Below are 26,432 nucleotides of genomic sequence, written 5' to 3'. Positions count from 1 at the left end.
AAGGTCTTTTTGTTTATAACAGGTGCTCGTTTAGAATCCAATCAACGGCGGCTGCGATATTCCAGAGAAACATGGAAAGTTTACTGAAGTTGGTCCCACACACTGTGGTCTTCCAGCGTATTACTATGGCCCTGTAGACCATGAGCTTGGTGATAGTTCAAGTCGTTGGAGAAATACAACGATGTCTCCGCAAGGTGCTGCAAATCCCCTGGGAGAACAGATGCACAAACGTTAGCGTCCTCGATCAGGCCAACATCCCCAGCATTGAAGCACTGACCACACTTGATCAGCTCCGCTGGGTAGGCCATATTGTTCGCATGCCAGACACGAGACTCCCAAAGCAAGCGCTCTACTCGGAACTCCTACACAGCAAACGAGCCAAAGGCAGGCAGAGGAAACGTTACAAGGACACCCTCAAAGCCTCCCTGATAAAGTGCAACATCCCCACTGATACCTGGGAGTCCCTGGCCAAAGACTGCCCTTAGTGGAGGAAGTGCATCCGGGAGGGTGCTGAGCACCTTGAGTCTCATCGCCGAGAGCGTGCAGAAACCGAGCGCAGGCAGCGGAAGGAGCGTGCGACAAACCAGGCTTCCTGCCCACCCCTTCCTTCAACCACTGTCTGTCCCACCTGTGACAGAGACTGTGGTTCTCGTATTGGACTGTTCAGCCACCTAAGAACTCATGCTAAGAGTGTAAGCAAGTCTTCCTCGATCCCGAGAGACTGCCTATGATGATGATGGTCTTCCAGGACGACATCTTGGTCACAGGTCGGAACACAGTCGAGCATCTGCAGAACCTGGAGGAGGTTCTTAGTCGACTCAACCGCGTGGGGCTCAGGTTAAAACGCTCGAAGTGCGTTTTGCTGGCGCCTGAAGTGGAGTTCTTGGGAAGGAGGATTGCAGCGGACAGCATCAGGCCCACCAACGCGAAAAAGGAGGTAATCGAGAACACACCGAGGCCACAGAACGTGACAGAGCTGTGATCGTTTCTGGGACTCTTGAACTACTTTGGTAACTTCTTACCGGGTCTCAGCACCCTGTTAGAACCACTACACGTCTTACTATGAAAAGGGGGCAAATGGGTTTGGGGCAAAAGCCAAGAAAATGCCTTTGTAAAAGCAAGAAAATTGTTATGCTCAAACAAATTGCTTGTGTTGTATGATCCATGTAAGTGTTTGGTACTAGCATGTGACGCGTCATCATATGGCGTCGGGTGTGTATTGCAACAAGCTAAAGATTTCAGGAAACTGCTTATGCATCCAGGAGTCTGTCTAAGGCTGAGAGAGCCTACAGCATGATTGAGAAAGAAGCGTTAGTGTGTGTCTATGGAGTAAAGAAAATGCATCAATACCTGTTTGGGCTAAAATTCGAATTGGAAACTGATCATAAGCCACTTATATCCCTGTTTTCCGAGAGTAAAGGGATAAATACCAACACATCGACCCGCATCCAGAGATGGGCGCTCACGTTGTCCGCATACAACTACGCCATCCGCCACAGGCCTAGCACAGAAAACTGCGCCGATGCTCTCAGTAGGCTGCCATTGCCCACCACTGGGGTGGAAATGGCACAGCCCACAGATCTAATCATGGTTATGGAAGCATTTGAGAGTGAGCAATCGCCCGTCACTGCCCAGCAGATCAAAACCTGGACAAGCCAGGACCCCTTATTATCCCTAGTCAAAAGCTGTGTGCTTCACGGGAGCTGGTCCAGTGTCCCAGTGGAAGTGCAGGAAGAGATAAAGCTGTTCCAGCGGCGCAAAGATGAAATGTCTATACAGACAGACTGCCTTCTGTGGGGCAATCGAGTAGTGGTCCCCAAGAAGGGCAGAGACACCTTCATCAATGACCTCCACAGTACCCACCCAGGCATCGTAATGATGAAAGCGATAGCCAGATTCCACGTGTGGTGGCCCGGTATCGATGCGGACTTAGAGTCCTACGTTCACAGATGTAATACATGCTCGCAGTTAAGCAATGTACCCAGGGAGGCACCGCTAAGTTTATGGTCTTGGCCCTCCAAACCGTGGTCTAGGGTACACATCGACTATGCAGGCCCGTTCTTGGGTAAAATGTTCCTTGTGGTTGTAGACGCGTACTCCAAGTGGATTGAATGTGCGATAATGTCGGCTAGCACATATGCTGCCACTACTGAAAACCTGCGGGCCATGTTTGCCACACACGGCTTACCCGATGTCCTGGTGAGCAACAACGGGCCATGTTTTACCAGTGCTGAGTTCAAAGAATTCATGACCCGTAACGGGATCAAACATGTCACATCTGCCCCGTTTAAACCAGCGTCCAATGGTCAGGCAGAGAGAGCAGTGCAAACCATCAAGCAAGGCTTGAAGAGGGTAACTGAAGGCTCACTGCAGACTCGCCTATCCTGAGTCCTGCTTAGCTACCGCACGAGACCCCACTCACTCACTGGGATCCCACCTGCTGAACTGCTCATGAAAAGAGCACTTAAGACAAGGCTCTCGTTAGTTCACCCTGATCTACATGATCAGGTAGAGAGCAGACGGCTTCAACAAAGTGCACACCATGATAGCACAAATGTGTCAAGCGAGGTTGAAATCAATGATCCTGTATTTGTATTAAATTATGGACAAGGTCCCAAGTGGCTTCCCGGCACTGTCGTGGCCAAAGAGGGGAGCAGGGTGTTTCGGGTCAAACTTTCAAATGGACTCATTCACCGGAAACACTTGGACCAAATCAAACTCAGATTCACGGACTACCCTGAGCAACCCACCTTGGACCCGACCTTTTTTGATCCCCCAACACACACACCAGTGGTAACCGGCACCACGGTTGACCACGAAGCAGAACCCATCATCCACAGCAGCCCAGCAGGACCCAACACACCAGGCAGCCCAGCGAGGCCAGCTGCACAGCAGCCCAGCGAGGGCCCAACAAATGACTCAACAACACCAGCTTTCACACCGAGACGATCAACCAGGGCAAGAAGGGCCCCAGATCGACTCACACTGTAAATAGTTACACTATTGACTTTGGGGGAGAGTGTTGTTATATATGTGGACTTGTATTTACTCTGTACAGCCACCAGAGGGCTCATTCCCCGGAGTCCCAAGCGATCCCATAATTTCTTGGGAGCACAGGTATTTAAGGAGGCTTCACGGGTTGGAGAGGCACTCTGGAGACCTGGAATAAAAGACTAAGGTCACACGTTACTTTGAGCTCACAGTATTCAGTCTGACTCTTTCTCCATACACAACAAAACCAACCTAATTTAACCCTTCAGGCCCACATGATCGTCACCCCATCCACCACCTTCAACATTCTCTCCCTCCACCACCGGCGCACCGTGGCTGCAGTGTGTACCATCTACAAGATGCACTGCAGCAACTCGCCAAGGCTTCTTCGGCAGCACCTCCCAAACCCGCGACCTCTACCCCCTAGAAGGACAAGGGCAGCAGGTGCATGGGAACACCACCACCTCCACGTTCCCCTCCCAGTCACACACCATCCCGACTGGGAAATATATCGGCCGTTCCTTCATCGTCGCTGGGTCACAATCCTGGAACTCCCTCCCTAACAGCACTGTGGGAGCACCTTCACCACACGGACTGCAGCGGTTCAAGGGGCAATTAGGGACGGGCAATAAATGCCGGCCTTGCCAGCGACACCCACATCCCGGGAACTAATTTTAAAATAGCCCCATCATTGTAGGAATGCCGGGGTTAGCAGTAAAATTCCTCCCTTTTGGAATTCTCTGCCCCAGAGGGCTGTGGAGGCTCAGTCGTTGAGTATATTCAAGGCTGAGATCGATAGATTTTTGGACTCTCGGGGAATCGAGGGATATGGGGATCGGGCGGGAAAGTGGAGTTGAGGTCGATGATCAGCCGTGATCTTATTGAATGGAGGAGCAGGCTCGAGGGGCCGAATGGCCGACTCCTGCTCCTAATTCTCATGCTGTTACGGTGGTGTTCCCAGGCGGGCATGAGGCTGATGTTCTGGCTCCGAGTCTCAGCAACTCACTGCCTTCAGGAGAGGTTGAACAGAAGTTGAACGGCAGGCTGTTGAGCATCACTGAGTCACCTCGGGACAGAGTGTCGGCTCCAACACACTGCTCCCTTTGTCCCACTCACAGTCAGGGCACAGGACGGGAGGGAGGGACGGAGGTTAGGCACAGGTCACAGCTCTGGGCTGCAGGACTGCCCGTCCCATTGGAATTCTATCAAAATGGGATGTGTGTGGGGGCAGGGATGTGGTGTGGGGTGTGGGGGAGGGGGAGTGTGGGGAAGGGTGTGTGTGTGGGGGAGGGGGAGTGTGGGGGAGGGGGGATGTGGGTGTGTGTGTATGTGGGGGAGGGGGAGTGTGGGTGAGGAGGGATGTGGGGGAGGGGGAGTGTGGGTGAGGAGGGATGTGGGGGAGGGGGTGTGTGGGGGTGGGCGAGTGCGGGAGGGGTTGGGGAGGGGAGGGGGTGTGTGGGGGAAGGGGAGGGGTGTGGAGGAGGGGAGGGGGTGGGGGAGGGGTGTGTGGGGGAGGGGTGTGTGGGGGAGGAGGAGTGCGGGAGGGGGTGGGGAGGGGAGGGGGAGTGTGGGGGAGGGTGTGTGTGTGGGGGAGGGGGAGTGTGGGGGAGGGGGAATGTGGGTGTGTGTGTGTGGGGGAGGGGGAGGGTGGGTGAGGAGGAATGTGGGGGAAGGTGCGTGTGGGGGTGGGGGAGTGCGGGATGGGGTGGGGAGGGGAGGGGGAGTGTGGGGGAGGGGGAGTGGGGGAGGGGTGTGGAGGAGGGGAGGGGGTGTGGGTGAGGGAGAGTGGGGGAGGGGTGTGTGGGGGAGGGGTGTGTGGGGCAGGAGGAGTGCGGGAGGGGGTGGGGAGGAGAGGGGGAGTGTGGGGGAGGGTGTGTGTGTGGGGGAGGGGGAGTGTGGGTGAGGAGGGATGTGGAGGAGGGGGTGTGTGGGGGTGGGGGAGTGCGGGATTGGGTGGAGAGGGGAGGGGGAGTGTGGGGGATGGGGAGTGGGGGAGGGGTGTGGAGGAGGGAAGGGGGTGTGGGGGGGGGAGTGTGGGGGAGGAGTGTGTGGGGGTGGGGGAGTACGGGAGGGGTGGGGAGGGGAGGGGGAGTGTGGGTGAGGGAGAGTGGGGGAGGGGTGTGTGGAAGAGGGGTGTGTGGGGGAGGGGAAGTGCGGGAGGGGGTGGGGAGGGGAGGGGTAGTGTGGAGGAGATGTGTGGAGATTGGGGGTGTGGGAGAGGGAGGGTGTGTGTGGGGGAGGGTGTGTGGTGGGGGGGGGGGAAGGGTGGGGAGGGGGGTTTGGGGAGGGGAGTGGGGGAGGGGTGGGACCACATGGGTAACATTCTCCCAGGCCGATGACAATCACTGCACCACTACCCTCTGGATTCTATTAGTCAACCAATCACATATCCCGTGTAAAATATTCCCAATTTCTCATTATTCAATACCAGCCTATCAATGGGAACTGTATCACAGCATAAGAACATAAGAAATAGGAGCAGGAGTAGGCCAATTCCTCCCCTCGAGCCTGCTCCGCCATTTAATACGATCATGGCTGATCCGATCATGGACTCAGCTCTACTTCCCTGCCCACTCCCCATAACCCCTTATTCCCTTATCTGTCTATCTCTGTCTTAAATTTATTCAATGTCCCAGCTTCCACAGCTCTCTGAGGCAGCGAATTCCACAGATTTACAACCCTCTGAGAGAAGAAATTCCTCCTCATCTCAGTTTTAAATGGGCGGCCCCTTATTCTAAGATTATGCCCCCCAGTTCTAGTCTCCCCCATCAGTGGAAACATCCTCTCTGCATCCACCTTGTCAAGTCCCCTCATAACCTTATACGTTTCGATAAGATCACCTCTCATTCTTCTGAATTCCATTGAGTAGAGGCCCAACCTACTCAACCTTTCCTCATAAGTCAACCTCCTCATCTCCGGAATCAACCTAGTGAACCTTCCCTGAACTGCCTCCAAAGCAAGTATATCCTTTCGTAAATATGGAAAACAAAACTATACGCAGTATTCCAGGTGTGGCCTTCCATTGGCCTTCCTGATCACTTGCTGTACCTGCATACTATCCCTTTGTGTTTCATGCACAAGTACCCCCAGGTCCCGCTGTACTGCAGCACTTTGCAATCTTTCTCCATTTAAATAATAACTTGCTCTTTGATTTTTTTCTGCTAATGTGCATGACCTCACACTTTCCAACATTATATTCCATCTGCCAAATTTTTGCCTACTCACTTAGCCTGTCTATGTTCTTTTGCAGATTTTGTGTGTCCTCCTCACACATTGCTTTTCCTCCCATCTTTGTATCGTCAGCAAACTTAGCTACGTTACACTCGGTCCCTTCTTCCAAGTCATTAATATAGATTGTAAATAGTTGGGGTCCCAGCACTGATCCCTGCGGCACCCCACTAGTTACTGATTGCCAACCCGAGAATGACCCATTTATCCCGACTCTGTGTTTTCTGTTCATTAGCCAATCCTCTATCCATGCTAATATATTACCCCCAACCCCGTGAACTTTTATCTTGTGCAATAAAGCCGTACTGGTGTCCATGTACTGATGTACTGTTTTAACCCGAGCAAGCTCCTTTGTCACAGCCTCAATGCAAGCCAGTAAAATCGATTGGCCAGACCCCCTTCATCAATCCATGTTGGCGATCATTCATGATTCTATTTCTATTTGGTGCTCCACAATGTCATCTTTAATGAGAGCTTCCCTAACTTTCCCCATGGTGGACATCAAGCCCACGGGCCTGTAGTGCCACAGGTCACTTCCCCAGTCCCCCAGGCAGCTCTCCAGTATTCAGTGATTTCATAGAATCATACAATCACACAGCGCAGGAGGAGGCCATTCGGCCCATCGTTCCTGTGAGAGAGCGATCCAATCAGTCCCACACCCCGCTCTTTCCCCACAGCCCCGCAATTTATTTTCCTTCAAGTATTTATTCAATTCCCGGTTTGATAGTTACTATTGAATCTGCTCTCACCGCCCTTTCAGGCAGCGCGTTCCCGATCACAACAACTCGCTGCATAAAATTATGTTTCCCTATCTCTCCCCATCTCCCCCTCTGGTTCTTTCGCCGATTATCGTCAATCTGTGTCCCTCAGGTTACCGACTCTCCTGCCCCTGGGAACAGAGTCTCCTGATTTACTCCATCAAAACCCCTCAATTTTGAACACCGCGATCAAATCTCCCCTTAACCTTCACCGCTCTACAGAGAACAACCCCAGCTTCTCCAGTCTCTCCCCGTAACTGAAGTCCCTTATCCCTGGAACCATTCTGGTCAATCTCCCTCTGCCCCCTCTCTAAGGCCTTCACATCCTGCCTAAAGTGCGGTGCCCAGAATTGGACACAATACTCCAGCTGGGGCCAAACCAGAGATTTATACAGGTTTAGTGTAACTTGCTGGCTTCTGTACTCTGTGCCTCTATTTATGAAGCCCAGGATCCTGTGTGCTTATTTAACAGCCTTCTCCACTTGGCCTGCCAACTTTGAAGATTTGTGTGCATCAGGGTGACCGTATTTTCTAAACGTGTGTTGGTGCCATTAGAGGGAGCAGCGCGTACTACTGCAGGAGGGCGACGGCTGACTGCAGTGCGGGCAGGTACAGCAGGATGATGGGGTCGGGGCGAAGGAGCGGCGAGATTCTGTAGAGGGATGTGATGGGGGCCCAGGAGAGGCGAGGGCCCAGGGGCAGCGCGGCCCAGCCCACACTGCGATATGTGTGCGCACTAGGTCCGTGCAGCAGAGCAGGTCTCCAGTTAGTCCTGGTTAACCCTTGCCACTGGACCAAGACCTCGCTCTGTCAAGCCCGTGTGGTGGCTGGTGTGCAACGGCCAACCCCACGTTAAAACAATCCACGCACAGGCATCTTCCACCCTTCAGGATGTAGGTCGGGATCCGGAATATTAGGTCCTTCATTGAAACACCTGTGAACTCATCCCTTTTTGGTGTGGAAGCAAGTCATCCTCGCTTCGAGGGACCGCCTATGATGATAATTTTCTAAACCGAATGTGGGGACACTCAGAGTGGGAGCAGGGGGAGATAGCTAGGACGGAAAGTGCAGCTTTCACAGTGTAGTGAGGGCGAATTATACAGCAACCGATCTTTTGGATGGGCCCCGACAGGGGACATTGCAACCTATATTGTCACAGTCACACGTATACACCACTAACGTGAAACAAATGAGCCGCTAATTACCGCGGATGTGACATCGCACTATTGGAGTGTGTTCAGACACCGCTTATAATTAATCCAATAACCCTCATCACTCCATCAACCTGAAACTGATGGTGTGATATGTATATAGTCCAATGACTGTGGGTCGAGTCTACTCGGGGGGCAAGTTTCATGAACCGGGGACTCTTCGGCGTATATTACAAAGAAATGAAGACTTCCTGATGTCCCAAAGCGCTTTACAGCCAATGAAGTACTTTTTGGAGTGTGGTCACTGTTGTAATGTAGGAAACGCGGCAGACAATTTGCACATAGCAAGCTCCCACACACATCAATGTGATAAATGACCAGATAATCTGTTTTAGTGATGTTGATTGAGGGATAAATATTGGTCCCAAGACACCGGGAATAACTCCCCTGCTCTTCTTCGAAATAGTGCCGTGAGACAGGGCCTCGGTTTAGCGACTCATCCGAAAGACAATGCAGCACTCCCTCAGTATTGCCCCTCCGACAGTGCGGCGCTCCCTCAGTACTGCCCCTCCGACAGTGCGGCGCTCCCTCAGTACTGCCCCTCCGACAGTGCGGCGCTCCCTCAGTACTGCCCCTCCGACAGTGCGGCGCTCCCTCAGTACTGCCCCTCCGACAGTGCGGCGCTCCCTCAGTACTGCCCCTCTGACAGTGCGGCGCTCCCTCAGTACTGCCCCTCCGACAGTGCGGCGCTCCCTCAGTACTGCCCCTCTGACAGTGCGGCGCTCCCTCAGTACTGCCCCTCCAACAGTGAGGCGCTCCCTCAGTACTGTCCCTCCGACAGTGCTGCACTCCCTCAGTACTACCTCTCCGACAGTGAGGCGCTCCCTCAGTACTACCTCTCCGACAGTGAGGCGCTCCCTCAGTACTACCTCTCCGACAATGAGGCGCTCCCTCAGTACTACCTCTCCGACAGTGTGGCGCTCCCTCAGAATAAAGGGTCGGCCATTTAGGACTGAGGACAAATTTCTTCACTCAGAGAGTGGTGAATGTTTGGAATTCTCGACCCCAGAGGGCCATGGAGGCTGTCTTTGAGTATATTCAAGACCGAGATCGATAGATTTTTGGATATTAAGGCAATCAAACGATATGGGGACAGTGCAGGAAAGTGGAGTTGAGGTCGAAGATCAGCCATGATCTCATTGAATGGCGGAGCGGGCTCAAGGGGGCGAATGGCCGACTCCTGCTCCTAATCCTTATGTTCACTGTGTGTGTTTAGGTATCACTATCACAACAACTTGTATTTATATAGCGCCTTTAACTTAGTAAAATGTCCCAAGGCACTTCACAGGAGTATTGTAAGATAGAAGAAATAAATTTGACACTGAGCCACATCAGAATGAAAGCTTGGTCAAAGAGGCAGGTTTTAAGGAGCGTCTTGAAGGAGGAAAGAGAGGTAGAGAGGTGGAGAGGTTTAGGGAGGGAGTTTCAGAGCTTGGGGCCCAGGCAACAGAAGGCACGGCCACCGATGGTGGGGCGATTATAATCAGGGATGGTCAGGAGGGCAGAATTAGAGGAGCGCAGATATCTCGGGGGTTATGGGGCTGGAGGAGGTTACAGAGATAGGGAGGGGTGAGGGCCATGTTGGGATTTGAAAACAAGGATGAGAATTTTGAAACTGAGGTGTTACTTAACCGGGAGCCAATGTAGGTCAGTGAGCACAGGGAGTGATGGGTGAGCGGGACTCCGTGCAAGTTAGGACACGGGGCAGTGGGCACAGGGGGTGATGGGTGAGCGGAACTCGGTGCGAGTTAGGACACGGGGCAGTGGGCACAGGGGCTGATGGGTGAGTGGGACTGGGTGCGAGTTAGGACACAGGTAGCGAGGACAGGGGGTGATGGGTGAGCGGGACTTGGTGCGAGTTAGGACATGGGGCACAGGGGGCGATGGGTGAGTGGGACTTGGTGCGAGTTAGGACATGGGGCACAGGGGGTGATGGGTGAGCGGGACTCGGTGCGAGTTAGGACACGGGGCAGCGAGCACAGGGGGTGATGGGTGAGCGGGACAGGGTACTAGTTAGGACACGGGGCAGCGAGCACAGGGGGTGATGGGTGAGTGGAACTCGGTGCGAGTTAGGACACGGGGCAGCGAGCACAGGGGGTGATGGGTAAGTGGGACTCGGTGCGAGTTAGGACACGGGGCAGCGAGCACAGGGGGTGATGAGTGAGCAGGACAGGGTGCGAGTTAGGACACGGGGCAGCGAGCACAGGGGGTGATGGGTGAGCGGGACTCGGTGTGAGTTAGGACACGGGGCAGTGAGCACAGGGGGTGATCGGTGAGCGGGACTCGGTGTGAGTTAGGACACGGGTTGCCGAGTTTTGGATCACCTCTAGTTTACGTCGGGTAGAATGTGGGAGGCCAGCCAGGAGTGCGTTGAAATAGTCAAATCTAGAGGTAACAAAGGCATGGATGAGGGTTTCAGCAGATGAGCTGAGGCAGGGGCGGAGACAGGCGATGTTACGGAGGTAGAAATAGGCAGCCTTAGTTATGCTGCAGATATGTGGCCAGAAGCTCATTTCAGGGTCAAATATGACCCCAAGGTTGGGAACAGTCTGGTTCAGCCTCAGACAGGAGTTGGGGAGAGGGATGGAGTCAGTGGCCAGGGAACGGAATTTGTGGCGGGGACCGAAAACAATGGCTTCAGTCTTCCCAATATTTCATTGGAGAAAATTTCTGCTCATTCAGAACTGGATGTGGGACAAGCAGTCTGACAATTTAGAGACCGAGGAGGAGTGGAGAGAAGTGGGGGTGAGGTAGAGCTGGGTGTCTCAGTGTACATGTGGAAACTGACGCTGTGTTTCCGGATGATGTCGCCGAGGGGCAACATGTAGATGAGGAATAGGAGGGGGCCAAGGATAGATCCTTGGGGAATACCAGAGGTAACGATGTGGGGGCGGGAAGAGAAGCTGTTGCAGGTGATTCTCTGGCTACGATTAGCTGGATGAGAATGGAACCACCCAGCTGGACGATGGAGAGGCATTGGAGGAGATGAAGTGGTCAACCATATCAAAGGCCGCAGACAGGTCAAGGAGGACGAGGAGGGATAGTTTACCTTTGTCACAGTCACAAAGGATGTCATTTGTGACTTTGATGAGAGCCGTTTCGGTACTGTGGTAGGGGTGTCCCGACCTGTCAGGACACACCAGTCGAAGGTCGGGGGTATAAGAGGAGGAGCCACTTCAAGATACAGCGCCAGTAGTTCCAGGAGAGCGAGAGCTTCGAGGAGGGCACCAAAACCTAGATCGCTGATTGGAGCGTGGGTAGGAACTTTGGCAGGGCCCAGGTACAACAGAGGTGCAGAGAGAGATCAGGACCCAGGAGCGATAGGATCGGGGCCCAGAAGAGCCAAGGGCCATGGGGCAACACGAGCCAGCGCACACTGCGATATGTGTGCGCACTAAGTCCGCTGAAATAGGCCATTGGGCCCAACCAGTCCATGCCGGCGTTTATGCTCCACTCGAGCCTCCTCCCATCTTTCCTTATCTAAATCTATCAGCATATCCTTCTATTCCCTTCTCCCTAATACGCTTGTCCAGCCTCCCCTTAAATGCATCGATACTATTCGCCTCAACCCCTCCCTGTGGCAGCGAGTTCCACATTCTCACCGCTCTCTGGGTAAAGAAGTTTCTCCTGAATTCTCCATTGGATTTGTTGGTGACGATCTTATATTGATGGCCTCTAGTTTTGCTCCTCCCCACAAGTGGAAACATTCTCTCTGTAGCCACTCTATCAAAACCTTTCATCATTTTAAAGACCTCTATTAGGTCACCCCTCAGCCTTCCTTTTTCGAGAAAAGACACCCAGCCTGTTCATCCTTTCCCGATGGGAATACCCTTGTGTGAGATTTGTCATATTCTAACATCCCACCTGAGCCAAGGCCACCAGTTTATGGGGTTAAAATTGCTCCCATAATCACAACACTGCCCCAGCGAAGTAAAACAAAAGACAATGATGACAGGTCATGTGATCTGGTCAACCAGCCAATCGCAGCCAAAGTGAATCAGAATCCTGGGAATAAGTTACTCACAGAACTGGGATATTGAAACTGAAACTGAAATCCATGACCAGTAAAACCTGTTATATAAACTGGGCACCAGCTGTACAACGGAGGCACAACAAATTGTTGCAGTTTCTTCATTTCCAAGTATTGGTTTGCTTTGAGAAGTCTCTCGCTCTCACTCTGTGCTCACGAGAGAGTTAGCGAGGCAGCAGGTGAGTCTTGTTGTCATGCTTTTCCCCCCGTGATTGTTTTTATTTTCAATGTCTGATGCTGTGTGCGAGGCCCCGAGAGTTAAGGTTACATAAGAACATAAGAAATAGGAGCAGGAGTAGGCCATACAGCCCCTCGAGCCTGCTCCGCCATTTAATAAGATCATGGACTCAGGTCCACTTCCCTGCCCGCTCCCCATAACCCCTTATCCCCTTATCGTTTAAGAAACTGTCTATCTCTGTCTTAAATATATTCAATGTCCCAGCTTCCACAGCTCTCTGAGGCAGTGAATTCCACAGATTTACAACCCTCTGAGAGAAGAAATTTCTCCTCATCTCAGTTTTAAATGGGCAGCCCCTTATTCTAAGATCATGCCCCCTAGTTCTAGTCTCCCCCATCAGTGGAAATATCCTCTCTGCATCCACCTTGTCAAGCCCCCTCATAATCTTATACGTTTCGATAAGATCACCTCTCATTCTTCTGAATTCCAATGAGTAATCAACCTTTCCTCATAAGTCAACCCCCTCATCCCCTTGTTATTCCTTATCGCCACCCATACTAATTCTACTCCCTCATCTTCCGAGCCCAGATCCTTTCTCTCTCCTGTCCTTATGTCATCCTTTATATTATCAGGGTTACCCCTCCCCCTGCCCCATCGTTTACCATTCTGCCTGTCCGAAACGTCAAGTACCCTGGAATATTTCATTCCCAATAATGGTCACATTGAAACCACGTTTCTGTAATGGCTATTAGATCAAAGCCGTTTATTTCCATTTGTGCCACCAATTCACCAATCGTGTTACGATCTGAGATCGGAAATGTCACATTGATGTCTGATTATGGGAAATAAGGCAACATATTGGGACAGTGTAGAGGGAGCTTTACTCTGTATCTAACCCGTGCTGTACCTGCCCTGGGTGTGTTTGATGGGACAGTGTAGAGGGAGCTTTACTCTGTATCTAACCCCGTGCTGTACCTGCCCTGGAAGTGTTTGATGGGACAGTGTAGAGGGAGCTTTACTCTGTATCTAACCCCGTGCTGTACCTGCCCTGGGAGTGTTTGATGGGACAGTGTAGAGGGAGCTTTACTCTGTATCTAACCCCCTGTACCTGCCCTGGGAGTGTTTGATGGGACAGTGTAGAGGGAGCTTTACTCTGTATCTAACCCAGTGCTGTACCTGCCCTGGGAGTGTTTGATGGGACAGTGTAGAGGGAGCTTTACTCTGTATCTAACCCCGTGCTGTACCTGCCCTGGGAGTGTTTGATGGGACAGTGTAGAGGGAGCTTTACTCTGTATCTAACCCCGTGCTGTACCTGCCCTGGGAGTGTTTGATGGGACAGTGTAGAGGGAGCTTTACTCTATATCTAACCCCCTGTACCTGCCCTGGGAGTGTTTGATGGGACAGTGTAGAGGGAGCTTTACTCTGTATCTAATCCCCTGTACCTGCCCTGGGAGTGTTTGATGGGACAGTGTAGAGGGAGCTTTACTCTGTATCTAACCCAGTGCTGTACCTGTCCTGGGAGTGTTTGATGGGACAGTGTAGAGGGAGCTTTACTCTGTATCTCACCCCGTGCTGTACCTGTCATGTATGTAACCTTCATGTAACAACACTGCAATACTGTATATACTTGAGAAATGCACACCTTGACCACAGGGGGTGAACTTGTGGGAGACACTCCTCACCTGGTCAGCCAGGTATATAAAGGGAGGTCCCACGCAGGGTCATCACTTCTTGGTCCTGTGAATAAAGGTGCAGGTCACAGAGTGACCTTGTCCATAGAATGTGCCTCGTGTGGATTTGTGGTATTGTGTAAGGACTTTACAGTGGTGACGAGAAACGGGAATCAACGATCTACGAGAATGGCCACTGGTAGCACAGAGGAACGGTACTGTGTTGGTGAGGACTGGGACGATTTCATTGAGAGGTTTCAGCAGAGCTTTGTCACAAAGGACTGGCTGGGAGATGCAGCGGCCGACAAGCGAAGGGCTCATCTACTGACCAGCTGTGGATCTAAGACTTACGCGCTCATGAAAGACCTGCTAGCACCTGAGAAGCCGGCGGACAAAACCTTTGAAGAGCTCAGCAAGCTAATCAGTGAGCACCTCAAACCGGCGAGCAGCGTACACATGGCCCGATACAGATTTTATACTCACCGACGTCAGGAAGGACAGAGCATACCGGACTTCGTTGCGGACCTCCGGCGCTTGGCCAGCCTCTATAAGTTCACAGACGCCTGCAGGGGGGAGATGCTAAGGGATTTCTTTATTGAGGGCATCGGTCATGCCGTGATTTTCAGAAAGTTAATCGAGACCAAGGACTTGACCTTGGAAGCGGCGGTGTTGCTGGCTCAGACTTTTATGGCGGGGGAGGAGGAAACCAAGATAATATACGCGCGCAACTCTGCCTCCAATGTGGCGATGGATCAGGGGGTCAATATCATAAACGCGACTCAGAGCCCAGCAGGCAGGCAAGGGCAGTTCGACACAACCCAGGCAGCCATAGACCCCAGAACAGGTTTTCAACACAGACAATGGCAGGCTGAACGGACATTTACGCCATCCCAGTGGACAATACATTCTGGGATGGGGCCATTGACACCCAGTAACAGGGTGCTCAAGAGCAGTCAAAGGGACAATCAGCGAGGAATGCCCGGTAACAGCTCTTTTGTTCACAACAATGGGAATCTCAGTTCATGCTGGAGGTGTGGGGGCAGACATACTGCCAGGACTTGCAGGTTTCAACAGTTCGCCTGCAGAAATTGTAACCTCACTGGCCATTTAGCTAGAATGTGCAGGAAGCCTGCGACCAGGCTAATTTACAAGGCGGATGGACCAGGAGGGGTCTGCGATGCTCAGCGGGTTCAGGTAGCAAACATTCACAACTCATATACCAAAACGCCACCTATGATGATGAAGGTCCTATTAAACGGCATCCCGGTACGCATGGAGCCAGTCACTCATGTGTGTTCAACAATTCGAAAAGCTATAGCCACTCAAAGCCAGCAGACCCAAACTAGAACGCATTGAGACTCAATTACGGACATACACCAAAGAAATCAGGCCAGTGCTCGGCAGTGCAATGTTAGCTGTCACCCACAATGGATCAGTGAACCGGCTGCCACTCTGGATTGTCCCGGGCAATGGTCCTACACTGTTGGGGAGGAGCTGGTTAGCTGAGATGAACTGGAAATGGGGGGATGTGCACACAGTGTCATCTGTGGAGCAAAGTTCATGCTCACAGGTCCTACAGCAATTTGAGTCGCTATTCCAACCTGGCGTCGGGACGTTCAAAGGTACCAAAGTAGTGATTCGCATCACCCCGGACACCAGACCAGTGCACAACAAAGCCAGTGATGTGCCGTATGTGATGCGGGAGAAAATTGAAAGCGAATTGGACCATTTGCTGAGAGAGGGCATCATCTCGCCCGTTGAATTCAGTGACTGGGCGAGCCCCATTGTTCCCGTCCTAAAAGCAGATGGCTCGGTCAGGATCTGTGGTGACTACAAGGCCACTATCAACCGGGTGTCCCTACAAGACCAATACCCGCTTCTGAGAGCGGAGGATCTTTTTGCCACGCTGGCAGGCGGCAAGCTGTTCACCAAGTTGGACCTCACTTCAGCCTACATGACCCAAGAACTGGCCGACAAATCCAAACTACTGACCACAATCACCATGCAGAAGGGACTGTTTGTTTACAACAGGTGCCCGTTTGGCATTCGATCAGCGGCCGCGATCTTTCAAAGACACATGGAAAGCCTGCTCAAATCCATTCCTGGAATGATCGTATTCCAGGACGATATCCTCATCACGGGTCGCGACACCGAGGAACACCACCACAACCTGGAAGAGGTGCTATGCCGACTGGACCGGGTAGACTTACGGCTCAAGAAGCCTAAGTGTGTGTTTTTGGCTCCTGAAGTCAAGTTTTTGGGCAGGAGGGTTGCTGCAAATGGGATTCGGCCCACCGAATCCAAAACAGAGGCGATTCGACGAGCGCCCAGGCCCTGCAACACATCGGAGTTGCGTTCATTTCTGGGACTTTTGAACTATTTCGGGAACTTTCTGCCGAACTTAAGCACATTGTTGGAGCCGCTACACGTGCTCCTGCGTAAGGGCTGCGATTGGTTTTGGGGGGACTGTCAGGAACGGGCTTTCAATCGGGCGCGGAATCTGTTTTGTTCAAATAAGTTGTTGACCCTGTACAACCCCTGTAAGAAATTGGTTCTGACATGTGATGCATCGTCCTATGGGGTTGGGTGCATGTTGCAGCAGGACAATGCTGAGGGGCAACTCCAACCTGTGGCTTATGCCTCCAGGTCGCTCTCTCAAGCAGAACGTGGATATGGGATGGTTGAGAAGGAGGCACTCGCATGTGTCTATGGGGTGAAAAAGATGCACCAGTACCTTTTTGGCAGGAGGTTCGAATTAACAGACCACAAGCCGTTAACATCCCTGTTCTCCGACAGCAAGGCTGTCAATGCCAATGCGTCAGCTCACATACAGCGATGGGCCCTCACACTGGCTGAGTATGACTACTCCATCCGGCACCGGCCCGGCACTGAAAACTGCGCTGACGCACTCAGCAGGCTTCCACTGGCCACCATTGAGGGGGCAGCGGAGCAAAGCGCTGAGATGGTCATGGCCGTTGAAGCCTTTGACAGTGCAGGCTCCCCCATCACAGCCCGCCAGATCAAAATCTGGACCAACAGAGATCCCCTCCTATCTTTGATTAAGAAATGTGTCCTGACTGGGGATTGGGCACCCGCACACGGAGCATGCCCTGAGGAGGTCAGACCATTTCATAGACAGGTGGATGAGCTCTCCATCCAAGCCGACTGCCTATTATGGGGCAGCCGGGTAGTCATGCCCCAGAGGGGCAGGGAAGCATTCATCAGGGAACTCCACAGTGAGCACCCAGGCATCGTGCTGATGAAGGCCATTGCCCGGTCACACGTTTGGTGGCCGGGAATTGATTCAGACCTGGAACACTGTGTTCGCAGGTGCACGATGTGTGCCCAGCTGGAAAATGCCCCCAGGGAGGCCCCGCTCAGCCCGTGGCCCTGGCCCACCAGGCCATGGTCACGTATTCACGTAGACTACGTGGGTCCGTTCATGGGGAAAATGTTTCTCATCGTGGTTGATGCGCACTCGAAATGGATCGAGTGCATCATTTTTGAATTCGTGCACGACATCCACCACTGTGGAGAGTCTACGTGCAGTCTTTGCGACTCACGGTTTGCTGGACATCCATGTTAGCGATAATGGCCCATGTTTCACTAGCTACAAATTCCGAGAGTTCATGTTGGGTAATGGCATCAACCATGTCAGGACAGCACCGTTCAAGCCGGCCTCCAATGGCCAGGCGGAACATGTGGTCCAAATCATAAAACAAGGCATGTTCAGGATTCAAGGTCCCTCCCTTCAATGCCGCCTATCATGCCTCCTGCTTGCCTATAGGTCCCGACCGCACTCGCTCATGGAATTCCCGCCTGCGGAGCTCCTTATGTAACGAACACTCAAAACTCGGCTGTCCCTCATTCATCCTGTCTTGTCCGACATTGTTGAGGGCCATCGCCAGTCCCAAAATGAATACCATGACCGTAATTCAAGGGGGAGATGTATAGAAATTGGTGACCCCGTATTTGTTCTCAATCACGCTTTGGGGCCCAAATGGCTCGAACGTACTGTAATAGACAAAGAGGGGAATAGGGTCATCGTGGTTAAACTTAACAATGGGCAGATATGCTGCAAGCATCTGGACCAAGTAAAAAAAAGGTTCAGCATGGACACTGAGGAACCTGAGGAAGACCATGAGATGGTATTCACACCATCGCCAGTGAACGAGCAACAAGAACATTCAGCAGCATGCACAGTCCCTGCGGCCAGCCCGGACAGGCCGGAATCACCACAGGAGACAGACACGCAGGCCAAGGCTCAACAACCAGAGCCCCAACTGCGGCGCTCCACTAGGGAGCGCAGACCATCCGAAAGACTTAACCTGTGATCCCAATAAGACGTTGAAGGCGAGGTGATGTCATGTATGTTATCTTTATGTAACAACACTGCAATACTGTATATACTTGAGAAATGTACACATTGACCACAGTGGGTGAACTTGTGGGACATACTCCTCACCTGGTCAGCCAGGTATATAAAGGGAGGACCCACGCAGGGTCACTTCTTGGTCCTGTGAATAAAGAGTCAGGTCACAGAGTGACCTTGTCCATAGAACGTACCTCGTGTGAATTTGTGGTATTGTGTAAGGACTTTACAGTACCTGCCCTGTGAGTGTTTGATGGTACAGTGTAGAGGGAGCTTTACTCTGTATCTAACTCCATGCTGTATCTGCCCTGGGAGTGTTTTATGGGACAGTGTAGAGGGAGCTTTACTCTGTATCTAACCCCCTACCTGCCCTGGGAGTGTTTGATGGGACAGTGTCGAGGGAGCTTTATTCTGTATCTAACCCGTGCTATACCTGCCCTGGGAGTGTTTGATGGGGCAGTGTAGAGGGAGCTTTACTCTGTATCTAACCCCGTGCTGTACCTGCCCTGGGAGTGTTTGATGGGACAGTGTAGAGGGAGCTTTACTCTGTATCTAACCCCATGCTGTTCTTGCACTGGGTGTGTTTGATGGGACAGTGTAGAGGGAGCTTTACTCTGTATCTAACCCCGTGCTGTACCTGACCTGGGAGTGTTTGATGGGACAGTGTAGAGGGAGCTTTACTCTGTATCTAACTCCGTGCTGTACCTGCCCTGGGAGTGTTTGATGGGACAGTGTAGATGGAGCTTTACTCTATATCTAACCCCATGCTGTACCTGCCCTGGGATTGTTTAATGGGACAGTGTAGAGGGAGCTTTACTCTGTATCTAACCCGTGCTGTACCTGCCCTGGGAGTGTTTGATGGGGCAGTGTAGAGGCAGCTTTACTCTGTATCTAACCTGTGCTATATCTGCCCTGGGAGTGTTTGATGGGGCAGTGTAGAGGGAGCTTTACTCTGTATCTAACCCCGTGCTGTACCTGCCCTGGGAGTGTTTGATGGGGCAGTGTAGAGGGAGCTTTACTCTGTATCTAACCCCGTACTGTACCTGCCCTGGGAGTGTTTGATGGGACAGTGTAGAGGCAGCTTTACTCTGTATCTAACCAGTGCTGTACCTGCCCTGGGAGTGTTTGATGGGATGCTGTAGAGGGAGCTTTACTCTGTACCTAACCCGTGCTGTACCTACCCTGGGAGTGTTTGATGGGACAGTGTAGAGGGAGCTTTACTCTGTGTATAACCCTGTGCTATACCTGCCCCAGGAGTGTTTGATAATGAATGTGTTTGTTGTACTGATTCTCCTGTGACCGTTTCACGTTGTTAGGGGGAATATATTTGCCGTGTGATACAGTCGGTTTCGAGTGCTTCCCTCGATGGGGTCTTGGCTCAGCACGAAAGGACCAGGAGAGATCTGGATCGGTGTGGCAGGACCCTCTGGTGCAGGAAAGACCTCTCTGATCCAGGCTTTGCTGGGTGACACAAATGGGGGAGCTCCCCCAGACCCTAATACCGGGTCGAAGGTCGTTCAATACACACACCCGAGACATCCGAACGTAACCTTCTGGGAGATTCCATCGGAGGCCGTGAGCCGGTTGGAGAGCGACCCCTACGACCTGATCATCATCGCCTCCCCGTCGGAAAATTTTGGTTCTGAATTTGCCAAGTTTGCCGTAGGTGGCCAGGCTAAGGGCAAGGCCTGTTACTTTGTCCGCACGAAGATAGACGCTTATATTCAACAGTATGGGTCAAGCATTAGCTCCGTAAGAGAGCTCGATCAGCTGCTCGAAGACATCACCTCATCGTGTAGCAATTGGTTAGCAGAGATGGGTGTACAATCCTCACCGATATTCCTGGTATCCAACGCCCGCACTGATATATATCAATTCCCCCAATTCTGCAACACCATTGAAGAGACGATTGATGAACTGAACAGGTGTGTGTGACTTTGGTCCACAGTAGTGAGCAGTTTGGGCCCATACTCTCTGCGGTTTAGAAGATGAGAGGTGATCGCATTGAGACATACAAGATTCTGAGGGGGATTGACAGGGTAGATACAGGGAGGGTGTTTCCCCTGGGCTGGGGAGTCGAGAACCAGGGGTCACAGTCTCAGGATAAATCCCCAGGGCCTGATGGTCTGCATCCCGGTGTACTTAAGGAGGTGGCCTTGGAAATAGTGGATGCATTGACAGTCATTTTCCAACATTCCATAGACTCTGGATCAGTTCCTATCGAGTGGAGGGTAGCCAATGTAACCCCACTTTTTAAAAAAGGAGGGAGAGAGAAAACAGGGAATTATAGACCGGTCAGCCTGACATCGGCAGTGGGTAAAATGATGGAATCAATTATTAAGGATGTCATAGCAGCGCATTTGGAGAGAGGTGACATGATAGGTTCAAGTCAGCATGGATTTGTGAAAGGGAAATCATGCTTGACAAATCTTCTGGAATTTTTTGAGGATGTTTCCAGTAGAGTGGACAAGGGAGAACCAGTTGATGTGGTGTATTTGGACTTTCAGAAGGCTTTCGACAAGGTCCCACACAAGAGATTAATGTGCAAAGTTAAAGCACATGGGATTGGGGGTAGTGTGCTGACATGGATTGAGAACTGGTTGGCAGACAGGAAGCAAAGAGTAGGAGTAAACGGGTACTTTTCAGAATGGCAGGCAGTGACTAGTGGGGTACTGCAAGGTTCTGTGCTGGGGCCCCAGCTGTTTACATTGTACATTAATGATTTAGACGAGGGATGCTATGAGGCTTCAGAGTGACTTGGATAGGTTAGGTGAGTGGGCAAATGCATGGCAGATGAAGTATAATGTGGATAAATGTGAGGTTATCCACTTTGGTTGTAAAAACAGAGAGACAGACTATTATCTGAATGGTGACAGATTAGGAAAAGGGGAGGTGCAACGAGACCTGGGTGTCATGGTACATTGAAGGTTGGCATGCAGGTACAGCAGACAGTTAAGAAAGCAAATGGCATGTTGGCCTTCATAGCGAGGGGTTTGAGTACAGGGGCAGGGAGATGTTACTACAGTTGTACAGGGTCTTGGTGAGGCCACACCTGGAGTATTGTGTACAGTTTTGGTCTCCTAACTTGAGGAAGGACATTCTTGCTATTGAGGGAGTGCAGCGAAGGTTCACCAGACTGATTCCCGGGATGGCGGGACTGACATATCAAGAAAGACTGGATCAACTGGGCTTGTATTCACTGGAGTCCAGAAGAATGAGAGGGGATCTCATAGAAACGTTTAAAATTCTGACGGGTTTAGACAGGTTAGATGCAGGAAGAATGTTCCCAATGTTGGGGAAGTCCAGAACCAGGGGACACAGTCTAAGGATAAGGGGTAAGCCATTTAGGACCGTGATGAGGAGAAACTTCTTCACCCAGAGAGTGGTGAACCTGTGGAATTCTCTACCACAGAAAGTTGTTGAGGCCAATTCACTAAATATATTCAAAAAGGAGTTAGATGAAGTCCTTACTACTAGGGGAATCAAGGGGTATGGCGAGAAAGCAGGAATGGGGTACTGAAGTTGCATGTTCAGTCATGAACTCATTGAATGACGGTGCAGGTTCGAAGGGCCGAATGGCCTACTCCTGCACCTATTTTCTATGTTTCTGTTTCTATAAGGGGTCGGCCATTTAGGACTGAGATGAGGAGGAATTTCTTCGCTCAGAGGGTGGTGACTCTTTGGAATTCTCTGCCCCAGAGGGCTGTGGAGGCTCAAGTCGTTAAGTATTTTCAAGGCTGAGATCGATAGATTTTTGGACTCTCGGGGAATCGAGGGATATGGGGATCGAGCGGGAAGGTGGAGTTGAGGTCAATGATCAGCTATGATCTTATTGAATGGCGGAGCAGGTTCGAGGGGCCGAATGGCTGACTCCTGCTCCTAATTCTGATGATGGCCATCGAGCCTGTTGCGGCTCTGTGAGAGAGCATTCCAATCAGTCCCACTCCCCCCGCTCTTCCCCCATAGTCCTGCAATTGTTTTCACTTTATGTATTTATCCAATTCCCGGTTTGATAGTTACTATTGAATCTGCTCCCACCGCCCTTTCAGGCAGCGCGTTCCCGATCCCAACGCGATCGCTGCGTGAAATGTTTTCTCATGTGCCCTTTGGCTCTTTTGCCGGTGATCTTGCCTTTGCCCATGTCCTGTCACTTGTGAACAAGGCCCTTGCCAACCATGAGCTTATCATGGATGCCTGCATCGGCATCATGGCCCTGATGGAAACTTGGCTGAGGGGTAATGACACACTGCCTTTAATCGAAGCCTCCCCTCCCGGCTGTATCTTCCACCACTTGCCTCGCCCAGACCGCTGTGGTGGCAGTATAACTCTCATCACCAAATCACACCTTGCTCTGTGCTCCTATCCTCCGGCACGTTCTCCTCCTTTGAACATCTCATCCCATTCCTCCCCCTCACCCCTCGTTCAAAATTCTCGTTCTCTACCGCCCACCTAAGTATGATACTAACTTTATCACGGATATACCCTCACTGCTTTCCTCCCTCAGCCTCTGCACCGAGCGACTTCTCGTCCGTCTCAATTCTTCATTCTCCCTCTCCTCTGAGTTCACTACCCTCCTGTCTTCCCTTAATCTCTCCCTCCACGTGAACTCCCCAACCCATATTCACGGCCACCCGCTGACCTTGCAATCTCTCGTGGCCTCACTATTCCAACCGTCTCAATCAAAGATAACGGCATCTCTGACCATTTCCTGTATCGCCCTCAATCCACATCCCCCTTCCCCGTTACAAAGCTACCTCCTTCTGCACCGCCCCTGGACAAAACTCTCTCCAAACTCTCTCACTTATCAATTCAAAACTGCCCGACCTTTGGCCGTCCTTTCACCATGACGTTTCTGCAGCCACTGACCTGCTCAACCACACCCTCACCCCCACCTTTGATGCCCTAGTCCCTATTAAAAAGATTACTCTCTCACCCTGGCCGTTCCCCCTGGTACAGTCCTCATCTTTGCTCCAAGGCCAAGGGGTGGAGACTTGCACAGATGTGGCGGACAACTGGTTTAGCCATTCACTACCAGATCTGGCTCGAACACATAAAACATTATCGGGTCCTACTCTTGTCTACAAAAACTGATCATTATTCCAGGATCATTCTGGATTGCAATTACTATTCCGACTACTATTCCCTACTGCTAACCATCTCCTTAAACCCCTCTCCCCTGTCTCCACCACACTCACCTCCAACAAGTGTGAGGAGCTCATGGACTTCTTCATCTCAACGATTGAGACCATTGATCAGCTGCCTCTGCGAGTTCCCTTCCTTCCCCGAGCCCACAAGGGCCAAACTTCCTCTGAGGCTCCCACCTGCCCGAGCCCTGAACTCTCATCTTTCTCACGTTGCTCTCTGATCTCCCCTCTTGATCTCTCCAAGCTCGTCCGTCCATGAGACCCACTTCCTGCTCCCTTGAGCCTATTCCACTAAACTGCTGACCACACAACTTCCTTTTCTGGCTCCCATGTTAGCCGACATTGTTAACGGTTCTCTGTCCTCGGGTACTGTCTCCCTCTCCCTCAAATCTGCCGTCATCACCCCTCTCCTCAAAAAAACAACCCTTGACCCCTCCGTCCTTGCAAACTACCACTCCATCTCCAAACTCCCTTTCCCCTCAAGTCCTTGAACGTGTTGTCACCTCCCAAATCCGTGCCCATCTTTCCCACAATTCCATGTTTGACTCCCTCTAATCGGGTTTCCGTCCCCGAAACGGCTCTCATCAAAGTCACAAATGACATCCTTTGTGACTGTGACAAAGGTAAACTATCCCTCCTCGTCCTTCTCGACCTGTCTGCAGCCTTTGACACGTTGACCACTCTATCCTCCTCCAACACCTCTCCACCATCGTCCAGCTGGGTGGGACTGCACTCGCCTGGTTCCATTCTTATCCATCTCATCGTAGTCAGAGAATCTCCTGCAACAGCTTCTCTTCCCGCCCCCGCATCGTTACCTCTGGTATTCCCCAAGGATCTATCCTTGGCCCCCTCCTATTCCTCATCTACATGTTGCCCCTCGGCGACATCATCCGGAAACACAGCGTCAGTTTCCACATGTACGCTGAGACACCCAGCTCTACCTCACCACCACTTCTCTCAACCCCTCCACAGTCTCTAAATTGCCAATCTGCCTGTCCCACATCCAGTTCTGGATGAGCAGAAATTTTCTCCAATTAAATATTGGGAAGACCGAAGCCATTGTTTTCGGTCCCCACCACAAACTCCGTTCCCTGGCCACTGACTCCATCCCTCTCCCCAACTCCTGTCTGAGGCTGAACCAGACTGTTCGCAACCTCAGGGTCATATTTGACCCTGAAATGAGCTTCTGGCCACATATCTGCAGCATAACTTTCCACCTCCATAACATCGCCCGTCTCCACCCTTGCCTCAGCTCATCCACTGCTGAAACCCTCATCCATGCCTTTGCTACCTCCAGACTTGACTGTTCCAATGCACCCCTGACTGGCCTCCTACATTCTACCCTATGTAGAACAGAGGAGATCCAAAACTCGGCTGCCCCGTGTCCTAACTCGCACCGAGTCCCGCTCACCCATCACCCCCTGTGCTCGCTGCCCCGTGTCCTAACTCGCACCGAGTCCCGCTCACCCATCACCCCCTGTGCTCGCTGCCCCGTGTCCTAACTCGCACCGAGTCCCGCTCACCCATCACCCCCTGTGCTCACTGCCCCGTGTCCTAACTCGCACCGAGTCCCGCTCACCCATCACCCCCTGTGCTCGCTGCCCCGTGTCCTAACTCGCACCGAGTCCCGCTCACCCATCACCCCCTGTGCTCGCTGCCCCGTGTCCTAACTCGCACCAAGTCCCGCTCACCCATCACCCCCTGTGCTCGCTGCCCCGTGTCCTAACTCGCACCCAGTCCCACTCACCCATCACCCCCTGTGCTCGCTGCCCCGCGTCCTAACTTGCACCGAGTCCCGCTCACCCATCACCCCCTGTGCTCGCTGCCCCGTGTCCTAACTCGCACCGAGTCCCACTCACCCATCACCCCCTGTGCTCGTTGAACTACATTGGCTCCCGGTTAAGCAACGCTTCGATTTCAAAGTCCTCATCCTTGTTTACAAATCCCCCCCCTGGCCTCCCCCCTCCCTATCTCTGTAATCTCCTCCAGCCCCACAATTCCACAAGATGTCTGCGATCCTCAAATTCTGCCCTCTTGAACATCCCTCATTATAACTGCTCCACCATCGGTGGCCGTTGTGATACATTCCTCACGACCTCGCAACACACACAGACTCCAAGATGGCTGTTAACTCAGGAATTTGTCAGTTGACCAGTCAGCTGATGCTTTATTCTTGTAAACAGCAATGGCTGCATTACCACGGCAGTGCACTAGGTCGAGCGATATTACAGCCGTGCCTCCAGCTGCCTGGGCCCCACGCTCTGGAACTCCCTCCCTAAACCTCTCCGCCTCTCTCTCCTCCTTTTAAGACGCTCCTTAAAACCGACCTCTTTGACCCAGCTTTTGGTCACCTGCCCCAATATCTCCCTATGTGGCTCTGTTTGTCTGTAACACTGCTGTGAAGCACCTTGGTATGTTTTACTAGGTTAAAGGCGCTATATAAATACACGTTTTTATTAAGTTATCACCTTAAATCCGTGCCCTCTGGTTACTGACCCTCCTGCCACTGGAAGCAGTGCCTCCTCACTCACTCGATCAAAACCCCTCATAATCGTGAACACCTCGATTAAATCTCCCCTTAACCCTCACTGCTCCACAGCGAATCGTTGGGCATTGGGCCACAGCGGCTGCTCTGGGAACCAGGGGTGAAAGGTCAATGCTAGGCCAGCATCCACCCAATCCCCTCCAGGGCCAGGGTTTTTAGGGTGTGGGGGCCTGGGAAATGCAGTTGCCCTCTGACCTCACCAAGTGTCTATTTTCATGTCAGATAGGCTTTGCTGCACATCCTGTTCACACTCACACACACTCACACTCACCGACTCACACTCACTCACACACTCACCGACTCAC

At 52.1% G+C, this 26,432-nt stretch overlaps 1 protein-coding gene across 1 annotated transcript in view; it reads left to right on the top strand.

The window, feature by feature from the left end:
- Window positions 1-12,242: 12,242 nt before the first annotated feature.
- The window catches only part of LOC139275315 (uncharacterized), a 33,306-nt gene continuing 19,116 nt past the window's right edge, over window positions 12,243-26,432 (top strand). The window contains exons 1-2 of the mRNA XM_070892607.1: window positions 12,243-12,397; window positions 19,755-20,363. Of these exons, the coding sequence (XP_070748708.1) occupies window positions 19,804-20,363 (560 nt within the window). The 5' untranslated portion in view covers window positions 12,243-12,397; window positions 19,755-19,803. The remainder of the gene's footprint in view (window positions 12,398-19,754; window positions 20,364-26,432) is intronic.

Source organism: Pristiophorus japonicus, chromosome 10, assembly GCF_044704955.1.
Source record: "Pristiophorus japonicus isolate sPriJap1 chromosome 10, sPriJap1.hap1, whole genome shotgun sequence".
NCBI lineage: Eukaryota > Metazoa > Chordata > Chondrichthyes > Pristiophoridae > Pristiophorus > Pristiophorus japonicus.
Note: the sequence above shows the minus strand (reverse complement) of the source record. Positions and strands in the feature narration are given on the sequence as shown.